This window comes from Danio rerio, chromosome 7, assembly GCF_052040795.2.
Source record: "Danio rerio strain M-AB ecotype USA chromosome 7, GRCz13ab, whole genome shotgun sequence".
Classification (NCBI taxonomy): Eukaryota; Metazoa; Chordata; class Actinopteri; order Cypriniformes; family Danionidae; genus Danio; species Danio rerio.
In genome coordinates this window covers 52381412-52393851 of record NC_141027.1, presented here as the reverse complement: position 1 = coordinate 52393851, position 12440 = coordinate 52381412, and the positions used below count along the sequence as shown (strand labels likewise).

General features: G+C 34.7%; 1 protein-coding gene across 1 annotated transcript in view; it reads left to right on the top strand.

The window, feature by feature from the left end:
- Window positions 1–2275: 2275 nt before the first annotated feature.
- arhgap36 (Rho GTPase activating protein 36) overlaps window positions 2276–12440 on the top strand; it is a gene marked incomplete at its 3' end in the record, with an annotated part of 103097 nt that continues 92932 nt past the window's right edge. The window contains 1 exon segment of the mRNA NM_001351681.2: window positions 2276–2725. Coding sequence (NP_001338610.1) covers window positions 2633–2725 — 93 coding nt within the window. The 5' untranslated portion in view covers window positions 2276–2632.

The following is a 12440-nucleotide window of genomic DNA, read 5'->3' as shown; positions in this document are numbered from 1 at the left end:
CATTGTTGCTCTTATAGTTGTGTAAATTGCTTCCTTGTCCTCATTTGTAAGTCGCTTTGGATAAAAGCGTTAAATGTAAATGTAAATCTAAAAAGAGTACTGAAAAACATACTTAATTAAAAGTACCACTACTTGCCTAAAAAGGTATTGCAAGTAGAGTAAAACTATCTGTTGTAAATATTACTCAAAGTATGAGTAAAAAGTATTCCTTTCAAAATTATTCAAGAGTAGTGAGTGGTGAGCATTAGGTTGTAGAAAGCTGATGCAGTTACATGTAATTTGTGAATGTGTGTAAACGTAACATTCTGTAGTGCATTTAGTTATTGCCCAACAGACACACAACATCAAAAGCCGTCAATATTATGTCCAATTTCAATGTCTAGCCAGCATCTAAGGGCAACGTTATTTTGATGTCCAATAATGATGTCAAATGACGTTGATATTTGCTTGATTTTAGGTTGTGTTAGTAAGTGACCAAAGAGCCAACATCTTTAATCAACATCATATTGACATCAAATACTGACATTTATTTCTGAGGTATAGCAACCAAAATACGTGTTAAGATTTTGGACCTCTTTTAAAGCTTCCAAACAGTTTGCTGCAATTATAAATCGCCCATGTTTTGAGGTAGTTCGTTAAGATGTGATTTTCCTTCTGTGTGTGCTTTGATTGGACAGGAATCACAGAACTGATTGTTCTAATCCCCATTGACAAGAAAAAAATAAAGTAGTGACTGCAGGGTGAAGGAAAGTAGTGGAGTAAAAGTACAGATACAGCACTAAAAATGTTCTCAAGGGAAAGTAAAAGTACACATACAAGTACTATTCAGTAAATTACACTTCCTGAGAAAAACTACTATTTGTAAATTGTTACTTTACACCACTGGATACAATGCAGTCAATTGAGCTAGTGACGTCACTGTGAGGGGTAGGGTAAGAGTGGGGTTAGGTGAGTGTATTAAAAAGCATTGCATGCAGCTCAGATTGCAACTGCACCAGGTCTGCCCCCCCCCCCCCCCCCCCCCCCCTTTTGCATTCAAATTGATTAAACAATGCTGTTTCAGCAACAGATTAATTTGAAAAGGTGGTGTTTGGAATCAAATAGAAGGCTTATTGAAAGCGTCTAATTAAAATATGTCATTCAGAATCTTCTTTTTCCAACATTGTGATTGCAGCATTTTTAGGCAAGCATTAGATGCAGAGTATTTTGAGCATGTTTAGACCTTATTCTAAAAAAAATAAATTATTCTAAAAGTAACAATGGTACATTTTTTTATCGAAAGTAAATATTCTAACACTTTTGGATCAACACAATGGATTGAAAATTAAACAATCAAGATGTGCTTAAACTGCAGACTGACTGTCAGCTTTAAGCTGCGGTCACGCTGGGCTTTTTCTTCTATAGACTTCTATTCATACGCACGCAAATGCGTCAGACCGGAAACGCAGGGTGCTGCGGTGCAAAGTTCAAGCTTGGTGAACTCTGACCTGCGAAATCGCATCACTAGACTGCGTGAGACCAATCGAGGATCAAAACATGACCTCTCTGGACAGAAATTTTAAATATGGAGCAAATCGCTCACTTTTTATATATCTAATCATCTTGTTTAATCCCGTCCCTTTTTTGCAGAGCCGCACGACAGAATTTAGCAAACCCAAACTCTGGTGTGACCGCAGCTTTAATTTGAGGGTATTTACATCCAAATCAGGTGAATGCTGTAGGAATTACAACAGTTTGCATTTGTGCCTCCCACTTGTTAAGGGACCAAAAGTAATTGGACAATTGGCTTCTAAGCTGTTCCATGGCCCGGTGTGTGTTATTCCCTCATTCTCCCAATTACAATGAGCAAATAAAAGGTCCAGAGTTAATTTCAAGTGTGCTATTTGTATTTGTAATCTGTTGCTGTCAACTCTTTTCTTTTAAAACAAAAACTTTTAAAGTAAAATATAGTTTTAAATCTTATTTAATGTATTAATTATTGTCATTAATGTCTTTTTGTTCTTTTTACCCTTTTAATTATAGATTATAAAAAGTTTGATAATAATATCTGTTTTGCTATGAAATGGCCAGAGAAGGCTTTAAACTCTCTCTTTCCCATTCTAGTTTTTCAGTCAGATCAAAGACATCACAGAGCAAAGTTCAGTTATCATCCTGCAATTACCACTAAGATAAAAGACTCATACTTGAACCGACTTGAACCTTGGATTATGGCTTGCGCAGCTAAAGGAGGAGGGAAAGGGAGGATAAGTGAGACTTGACTACTGTACACCAATGCATTCCCAGTGCTTCCTGGTGCTCGGTCAGAGAAAGCTGCAGGCTTGTCAAAGTCTGAGCTGCCTGTGGCACATTTCCTGTTGTTGACAGTCGAGGAGCACAGCGCTGAGCTGCGTGTAAGGACTCGCATTTTATCAGCCGGGGAGCACACAGTCAGACACTCTCAGAGAGCACCCTTTCACAGGAAGAGCTGCTATCACTTCTCAGATACACACAGACGCAGGGGAAACACTGAAGCTCTTGCAAACAGGACCTGCTACAAACTGATGGACTGACTTCCTTCATCAACAGTCTGACTGATGAAAACAAGCAGGATCTCTCCTTTTCAATCTGATCTGAGGTCTGTTCAGAAAGTGGTATGGTTTTGTTCTACATGGGATCGGATAAAACCTCATCTGTAGTCATGCAGCCTGAGGACCCTGTTCGCCAGGACATGCAATTCTACTATGTGGTGAGTATAGGGGAATTACCTACTGTTGTATCATATTCAAATGAGTTTAGCAGACTGTGTAAATACATGATTGTTTACATGCCCTGCTTTACGTGTAGTAAAGTTGTCACTTTATTTTTGATGGTCCCCTTTGGACATCCTGTTTGATGTAAGTAACTTTGAAATCACATGTCAGCTAGCAGTCAGTGTTAGTAGACGTTTAATAAGCTACTTTTTTAAATCAATGCATGTCAACTTATTCAACCATAACCCTGTAACCCCTCACAAGTTACTTTTGTTCAAAGTACTTATTTAAAATGAGTTGAAACAACACAAATCTTAGGTTTTCTGGATAACAACTTAATGATTTCATGTTCAATCCATTTAAATTTGTACAAACAATTAAGTTGATTTCATTGATTTGATTTGGGATGACAGGAATTGTGTGGAAACCAGCATTTTTACAGTGTAATCTCTACCACTTATGAGAGTCAGATGACTTGTGGGTACTGTATAAGGTTATGTATTCAGCAGAATGTCTGAAAGGGACCATCAAAATAAACTGGGGCTTTAAAATGTGTCAAGTTATTTTTATGCCCTTTTCCTTGTTATTTATTTAGTAGCACATGCCGCAACCATGTGTGATGTTGTAAGCAGCCTACATAAATGTTGTTGCTCTAAAACCTTCATTTTTTTCTGAAGCCAGCATGAATTATTAAAAGCATAACCAGTATTAGTGTCACTCTTTTTGGGGTCAGCAGACTTGTATTAAGATCAGATTGTCTTTATAGCTCTCTGATGCATGGGTTGATATCTAAAAACTTGAATCTATTACATGCAGCTTCTTGTACATAAATTTAACATTTAAATAACTAGGCTAATTAGGGTAACCACGCAGGTTAGGGTAATTAGGCAAGTTATTGTATAATGATAGTTTGTTCCGTAAACTATTGAAAAAATTTGCTTAAAGGGGCTAATAATATTGCCCTTAAAATTTTTTTTACAAAAAAACTAAAAATTCTAAATTGTTCTAGTGGAAATAAAACAAATACGACTTTCTCCAGAAGAAAAAATATTATCAGACACTGTGAAAAATTCCTTGCCCTGTTAAACATAATTTGGGAAATATTTTAAAAAGAAAAGAAAATCAAAGGGGGGATAATAATTCTAACTTCAACTGTAAAAACAGTCCAAAACCAAACTAGTGGTAAAATAGACAGATTAGAAAGACTTCACATGTTTAGTGATTCATTTCTGTTTATTTTATGATTATTATGACTGATTATTAGACGTCTATTAGATTTTACTGACAGCCCAAATTTAGCCTGGTTTTAGTCAAGAAGACTATAGTTAGATGTCTATTAGACATCTTTTAAAAACATAAAATGCTTGCTGGGATGTTTTTTGAGGCATGTGCCTGTGTGATGATTTTTAAAACATTAAGGCATAAGAAATTGTACCGTTTGTAATGTTTTATGAATTTTTATAATTCATGTGAGTTTATTATTTTTATTATTCAATTACTGCTCCTGAACACTGTTACACGGCAAATGGCAAAATACTTTTTCCTTATTGTATTTATAGAGTGTTTATTAGATTAAATGCAGATGCACTGACCTACAGAATTATCCCAATCAATATAAAATGATTAATTCTTTCCAAATAAAGGCATTCAAGTCATCTGGTGAAATTCTATTCATTTCACAATATATACGTACAGTTAGGCCCATAAATATTTGGACATCGACACAATTCTAACATTCTTGGCTCTGTACACCAACACAATTGATCAGTGGATAAAGCTTAAGACTGTCAGCTTTAGTTTGAGGGTATTCACATCCAAATCAGATGAGCGCTGTAGAAATTACAGCAGTTTGAATATGTGCGTCCCACTTGTTAAAGAGATCAAACGTAATTGTAATAAAGAATAATAATCATAAATCAAAATTTCACTTTTTAATACTTGGTTGCAAATTCTTTGCAATCAGTTACAGCCTGAAGTCTGGAACGCATAGACTCACTGAGCTCACTGGAGTGCTCCTTCTTTTTTAAGAATGTTTCACACAGTTGTTTTGGCCAACATCTAATGTTTTTGCTATCTCTCTGATGGGTTTGTTTTGTTTTTTTCAGCCTAATGACAGCTGACAGTCTGCATTTAAAGCACATCTTGTTCATTTCATTTTAAATCTATTGCGTCGGTGTATAGAGCCAAAAATGGTAGATTTGTGCCAATGTCAAAATATTTATGAATACTGAATATCAAAGAATAACAAAATATATAAAAATTTTTTAGATTTTTCCAAAATCGTGCAGCCCAAAGCGTATGTTACATTACATTAAAACATGTTTATATTTTCCAAAACCATCTACTACAGACTTAAAGGATCAGCAAATGTGTTTATATTTTAAATGAAGGAAATAGGCTTGCCTTATGGATGTGTCCATAAAAGCATGTAAGTTTAAAGTATACAGTTAACATACTTTGTAGAAATTTTGTAAATTAAACTGCATAACTCAAATAAAATGATCAAAAGGATAAAAATTGCTCTCTATAAAACAAAGAATATTACACATTTCTTAATGTAATTTATTTTGTTTTATGCATTTATAAGGAAAAAGCTTTGTAGAAATGGTTTACTATTTTGGTTGCATCCCATCATATTTTAAAAATTGCAAAAATTAGCTCAGATTACAGTTTCAGCTTAGGATGTGGATGCTTTACCAACACTTAACTCCAAATTGTGTCACAGGATTTGTCTTTTGAAAAACAATCTATGCTAAATGACCTGTAATGAAGTTTAAAGGGTGTGATCCATTCAGAATGAAGGCTTTGTTTCTAATAGTTGATTTAATAGGTTCTTTACCTATTTATGGAGTCAAGTCAATCCAAAGAGTGCAAATTTAATTAAACTGATTAGACATCATGAGCTAATGAGCTGATGTTGACTACTCACGCAGTTGATCTGATCATTTAGCTGGTCTTGAAAGTTGCTTCAAAACAGTGCAGCGTGGAAAAGTACAACGATGTGATGGATTAGCCAACTTCTTGGACAGTGTGCAATATAATGAAGAGCATATGCTGTGAGTGTGGGGGAAAGGTTCCCCCTTTTTTCAGCCTGCTGTCAGCTGTCTGTTGATAGCCATCAGCGTTCGTTAGTACAAAATACAACAGGTGCAAAAGCAGCATTAGTGCAGACATCTGCGCTCATTTGTACTCTGCGTCCCAGAGCATTTCTCATGACGTACTTTAGTTGTTCTATCAAAACAGTCACATTATGGCGTTGCATCTGAAAAAGCAAAACATGCAAGGGTCTGTCGTCACTGGAGACAAAACAGGGTCACCAGCTTTCATGTACTAAAGCGCTCCTGGATAATGATTAGAGTCATTCTCTGGCTCTGCGCATTCCTTCTGTGTTAGTCAAGATAAACAGATCTATGTCTAATGTCAGTGCCTGATCAATGAGGGGCTTCTTAATGCTTTATAGATGTGTCAAGCGTAATTAATGCGTGTGGCCAAACACTCTTAAAACCAGGCTATGGTAATGCTGGAAAACTCTTATTGCCAACAGACTATGTGGGGAAAACAAAATTGTAAAATATTTGCTGGAACATTGGAAAACTCTGCATCAGGGTGTTGGAAGGACTGGAGCCAGGCAGAAGAGGATTAGATTGTCTCTGTGTGTTCTGATTTACAGTTTGAACCAATAAAAGTAGCACGGAAACAAAACACCACACAAACTTGCATTGAACAGTTGAAGTCTACCTGGGTTAGATTAGGATGTTTAGTTTTACAAGATACAAGAGAGGTTCATTATTCAAAGATGATGTGTAAGCACTTGCTGTCTTATGCAAGAGTGCCTCGCATGTTTTCATAGAGCTGTCATTTATTTCAAATCTGAATTCCACATGCTTACACTTTAGAATGCTGGTGACTGTGGGTAACTTTGCAACTACATATCAACTAGCTCTCATTAGGGCATTTGAAAAGTAGATAAGAAGACTGTTTATAGAAAAAGCTGATAAACTTAGATCAGCATAGTTGCTTAGATTTCTGTTGAAGTACTAAACAAAGCAGATATTATGCAAACAGCACAACTGCTTGCCCTTTAATATACTGCGCAGCCAATAAAAGTCATCAAACTGTCTAAAAGGGACCACTGAAACCTTTTTAGCGAAACAGGTGAAACTAATCTATTTCTTGTCTTATTGATTTCCTGGTCTTCTTATTCGATGGGCCATACATTATTATCAATTTTATTTAATTAATCTATGAATTTTGGTGAATTTCCAGCTGCCATTATTATTTTTACTGCTTTATGAGCTCCACACATTGCACTATAAAAAAAATGCATAGTTCCACACAATTCATTCACGTTGTCCCAACACAAGTTGATTAAGTTAACACTTTTAACATATTTATGTGGATTGAACATAAAAAAAATCCAGTTGTCACAATGAAATCTCAAGAATTGTGTTGTCATCCATTCATTCTCTTTTCAGTCCCTTTATTAATCTGTGGTCGCCACAGCGGAATGAACCGCTAACTTATCCAGAAAATGTTTTACACAGCGGATGCCCTTCCAGCCACAATCCATCACTAGGAAACATTCATACACACTCATTCACACTCATACAATACAGACAATTTAGATTACCCAATTCACCAGTACCTCATGTCTTTGGACTTGTGGGGGGAAGCTGGAGCACCTAGAGGAAACCTAAGCCAACATGAGGAGGACATCCAAACTCCACACAGAAACGCCCATTGACCCAGCAGAGGCTCAAACTAGCGACCTTCTTGCTGTGAGTCGTTTAAACGTGCTACCTACTGTGCCACCATGCAGCTGAATTGTGTTGTTTCAGCTCATTTTAAATAAGAAGTTTAAACAAGCAAAAAACTAATTTTTTTAAGGGTTTGTTATCTAGAAAAACATCCAAATTTTGAAGTAATACTTGGCTATTTTCTATCCTGAATTGAAAATTGAATTAAATAATGAATATCCTCTCATTGGATGACTTACTTTAAGCATGGTGACATTGCTGTTGGATCTAATACTGTCATCTGCCTTTTAATCTTCCAGAAAATCCAGCATTGAATTGTTCATTGTTTTTTAAAGCTTTTCACTGTAAATTGAAGAAAACAAAGTACTTAAAATAAAGTTCACCCCCTCTTTTCTTCATTGGGATCAGAAAGAAGGCAATGTAAAAACATTGTGTTTTTCCACAACTTGGGATTGCACAGTATCATGCTGTCTTTAGAGTAATTTTTTACTATTATGTCTTTGTATATCTGCATTTTCCTTGCTTGTGATGTACCTTTTACAGTGTGAACTGTTGGGCGGAGCTAAACAGGCATTGATCTTCTTGAGGCGGGGTTTTGACTCTATTATATCATAAAGTGTTATATTGAAGCCAGTTAGCTGTAATTCTGGCCATTTGCTTTAATAAAATCTGATTTTTTTATTTTTTATTTTTTTTGAATTCTGAACATAAAGTAAACAAAGTTTTTATAGAACTGTAATGTCAGAAGATCATTTAGAGAGTTTTGATTTCTTGGTTCATGACCCTTTAAAATAGAGAGTATAAATATGACGAAAGACATGATTGTGTGTAACAAACATAAAGAGGACTGTTTTTTCTTTCTTGGTGGTACAGTAACAGCACATTAATGAATCTAAAATTGTGTCTCCAAGATAAACCTTTTATTATTATTTTACAAAAAAAAAAACTTTACTGCAACAGTTTTAAACAATAGTAAACATTATAGGCAGTTTTGGGGGTAATGCATTACACATAACCTGTGTTATGCAATAATATTTCTTTTCTAAGTATAAGTAATGCATTACTTTTTTAAACTAAATAATAATATTTGAGTTTTTTGTAACACAAGTTATGTTTAGTTTAATTAATGAGATTTTAAAAAACAAATAGCTAAATTAAAATTAAAGTAGTCACGATGAATCACACAATCAATGGAAGAATGTGTTCAATATGTTGAACGCAACAAAGAAAAGGAAAAGGGGATTATCGTCTCAATGGACAGTGATTTTACTTAAGACAAATAGTGCACAAGTGGCAAACACATTGCTTTAAACTTTCAATAATTGTATATATGACATGTCGAGATCTGGGGTCAGGAAGTTCTCAGATAACATTATCCTTAATATATTTTTATTAGTTTTTTTAAGGTAAATGTAGGCGTATGTTTTACAGTGTGCTGTTATTACAGAAAGAAATCAAGCCTCAGCCAGGTCAGAAAAACACAAAAGTAACTCAAAAGTAATGTAATGCATTACTTACCACTAGAAGTAACCAACTACCAGTTGTAGTAGTGCAACTACCATAGTTACTTTTTTGGGGAGTAAATTAATATTATTACTTATTACTTTCAAAAGTAACTTTCCATATACTGATTATAGGTATAGTTATTCTTTTTATTAAGGACATAATGTGTCAAAATGTTAACTTAAAGACTTACAGTATGCTTATTTTTGACTGTCTTTGCCTCTTTAATAATATATTTAGCTTCAATTATCATTTATTTTTTGTAAAATAAATAGATTTTTTTTGTATTGTTTGTCATTTCAATTGTGTCTGTCACTATGATCTGGTCAACTCTGTTGTATTGGTTATAAAAAGGCATAACGGTATTTAAAGCACTTATAGAAATGTGACTAGCTGTAGGTGTTGTCACTTTCCCTGGTAAGAAGCTCTGGAAGTCATTGAGGCATATGATTAATGCCTTTCTCATTGATTTGTACAAAAAGTTACCAATAGCAGTTATTACCAATAGTAACTAATAGTAATTACTTGGCAACCCTGTTATTGTCATATTTCACTGAATATTTCATTCGCGTTTTAAAAACAATAATCTGATGAAAATGAATACAGTTCTGTTGTAATTTTTTTGAGGTTAGCATCTTAAGATAAAGCACAAAATGGCCCAAAATGTCAACTCTGTTATTGTCAACTCTGTTAGTGTTTTAAAAAGTTTAACAATAACTTAAACAACAATTAGTAAAAGAATCAGTTATTCCCTATACATTTAAGCATGTTGCATGTTTTGCACTAATAATAGCTTCAGTTTACTGTAAATTATACATTTGTTGTATGCAGTATTATTCAAGTTTAAGAAAGAAAATGCTTGAAATGTTCCTCAATTCTTTAATGAGTCACATTCCAATTACAATGTAATGGAATTTGCATTACAGTGACTAACATGTTGATTCACTGGGATTTGGTAATTTTATTCAGTGAAAAATTCTGAGATGGTGACTAAATCCTTTGTGTCTTTTAGTTGTGGTATCTCCTTCGCCTACAAAGTTTTAAATACCAGTGAGAACCTTAGTCCTTCATGCAGTTGGCAAATAGCTTGTGATTGTTGCTTCAAGGAATTAATTTTATTCTTTATAATCCAAAATGGCAAATCCAAATTTTTTCTTTTACTGTTAGAATATGGGACAGTGTGATATCACATATACACTACCTGACAAAGGTCTTGTCTCCTATACAAGTTTTAGAAACAACAAATAATAACTTGACTTCTAGCTGATCATTTGGTATACAAAGTGGCTTTTATAAAAGGTAAAGGCCTCCACATTACACATATATGACCACGAATGAAATAAGATCATGCCTTGATTTTTAATGATTTAATTAGGACAGTAAGGTTTGACTTTACTTAGACAAAAGTCTTGCCACTTAACAGAAATAATGTACAGTATAGAATATAAAGCTGGATTCATTTTCAGTGCCTCCTCCTTCCTCTTACCCCAGACATGCTCAATAATGTTCATGTCTGGTGACTGGGCTGGCCAGTCATGGAGCACCTTGACCTTCTTTGCTTTAAGGAAATTTGATGTGGAGGCTGAAGTATGAGAAGGAGCGCTATCCTGCTGAAAAGTTTACTTTCCTAACAGTTATGCTATTAGACAACAAATGCTTCTTCTTCAAAAAAAAAAAAGGATAGTAAATCAATTTAAATATGCATATTTTTTATTAATTGTTTATAAATCTAAGACCTTATGAGGTCCATATGTTTAATCAAACTACACAGCCCATACTACTGCAGCTTGTGTTATTGGTAAAGTCATTTAGAACTAAAATATTTTAACTCATCTTGACCTCTCTCTGGTGACATATGCTGGATTTCCACTCAACATGTATGTGTGGAATGAAGTCCTTGCCCTATATTGTTTTCATTGTTTTCTCAGATGTATGTCACACAGCAGAAGAAAAGGTCTGTCACTATTTCCGTCACATCGTATCTTCAGTTTCAACTTTCAGTTTTTATGCGCCACTTCAAAGCCTGTCACCAACTTCCTCTGTGAGTGATCACATGACTTTAAACACTTCCAGTTGAAAGGTTTTTATCATATGATGGATGAACATGGAAGAACAAAGGAGGTTTGGCCTTCTGAGAACTTCCCTTTCCTTCCTTCCTCATGGTACATTTCATGGTGAAAAAAGTTGCCCATTAAGTGACGTAACGTTTATTGAAGGACAACAAAGGCCTTAACTATGATTTTAATTAGAATTAATGCTACTGTATTATTAGGGGATTTTCTGTAAAGGCCACCTTGTGGAATGTGAGTATTTAGAAGTCTTGCCCAGCTTAAATCTTCTTTGTGGTTTGAAAAAAGATGGCCTTAAGACCTTTAAGCTCCATCACACATAGATTAAGTCATAAAGTGCAAGAGAAAGTTACATTTTTATGTCATTGAGAGTTTACAGTCGTAAAAACATATGCAAAAACATATGCAATCTTATTTGCAAAAGGAATGCCATTCACATGTGTCTGCTATTAAACTTTTGACAAAAATCCTTCAAATCTGCGTTTGGTCCGGAGAGATCATTGATGTTTAGTTGTGAAAGTACGAACTTTGATCTTTTCTACTAAACATTATCGTTTTATCTATATTATAACAGATTATATATATCACATAAGTAGTGGGATAACATATCAGATGTCTTTGGTAGTGATCAAAATAGCCTTTGATAAATCACTTTGAAAGTAACTTACTGCTTCAAAGCAAGGTTGCATCAATAGAAAGGCCTGAATTAATAATTCACCATGAGTTCCCCAAATCTATGAGAAAAATGGAGTCTGTGGTGAACATAAGATGACAGTACTTTAATGTTTTGATTTGCAATATTAATTTAACACGCCCATATCAAATTATTTCTGTAGATTTAAGATGGGTAATGCAGTTTTTCTGCATAAATTCTGCTATTAACCAAGCCATCACTCTGAATCAGGTAATTATTATACGCACTTTAAACGCAGCAAGTAATATATGAATGTTATGTTTATGTTTTTTAGTTACACTGTTTATATTTCTGCCGTGCCATTGAGCACCATCTGAATAGTCTGATTTTGAATAACATGGGAATGTGCACGTCTGGCGAATGTTACTTCCAACATATGCACGCTTCAGCGTGGCGCTGAGTGGCAAATACGGTGTGCAACCAGTTTCAGAAGACTGGAACCTCCACTTTAATGCGGCACTCATGTCTCTTCACAAAGTCATATAATGACCCATTTCCACTGACTGGTACGTTATGGGATGGTACTGGTCTCCTTTATCAGGCTTGCGTTTCCACTGCCAAAAGTAACCTTTTGCTAGGCGTGGTGTATGACAAGAGAGTTTCACATAATATTTGCTCAAATAAATGTCTACAGTAAAGCCGTACAGGTCGTTCACAAATCATATGAGAAGCCCTCTCACAAAACAGA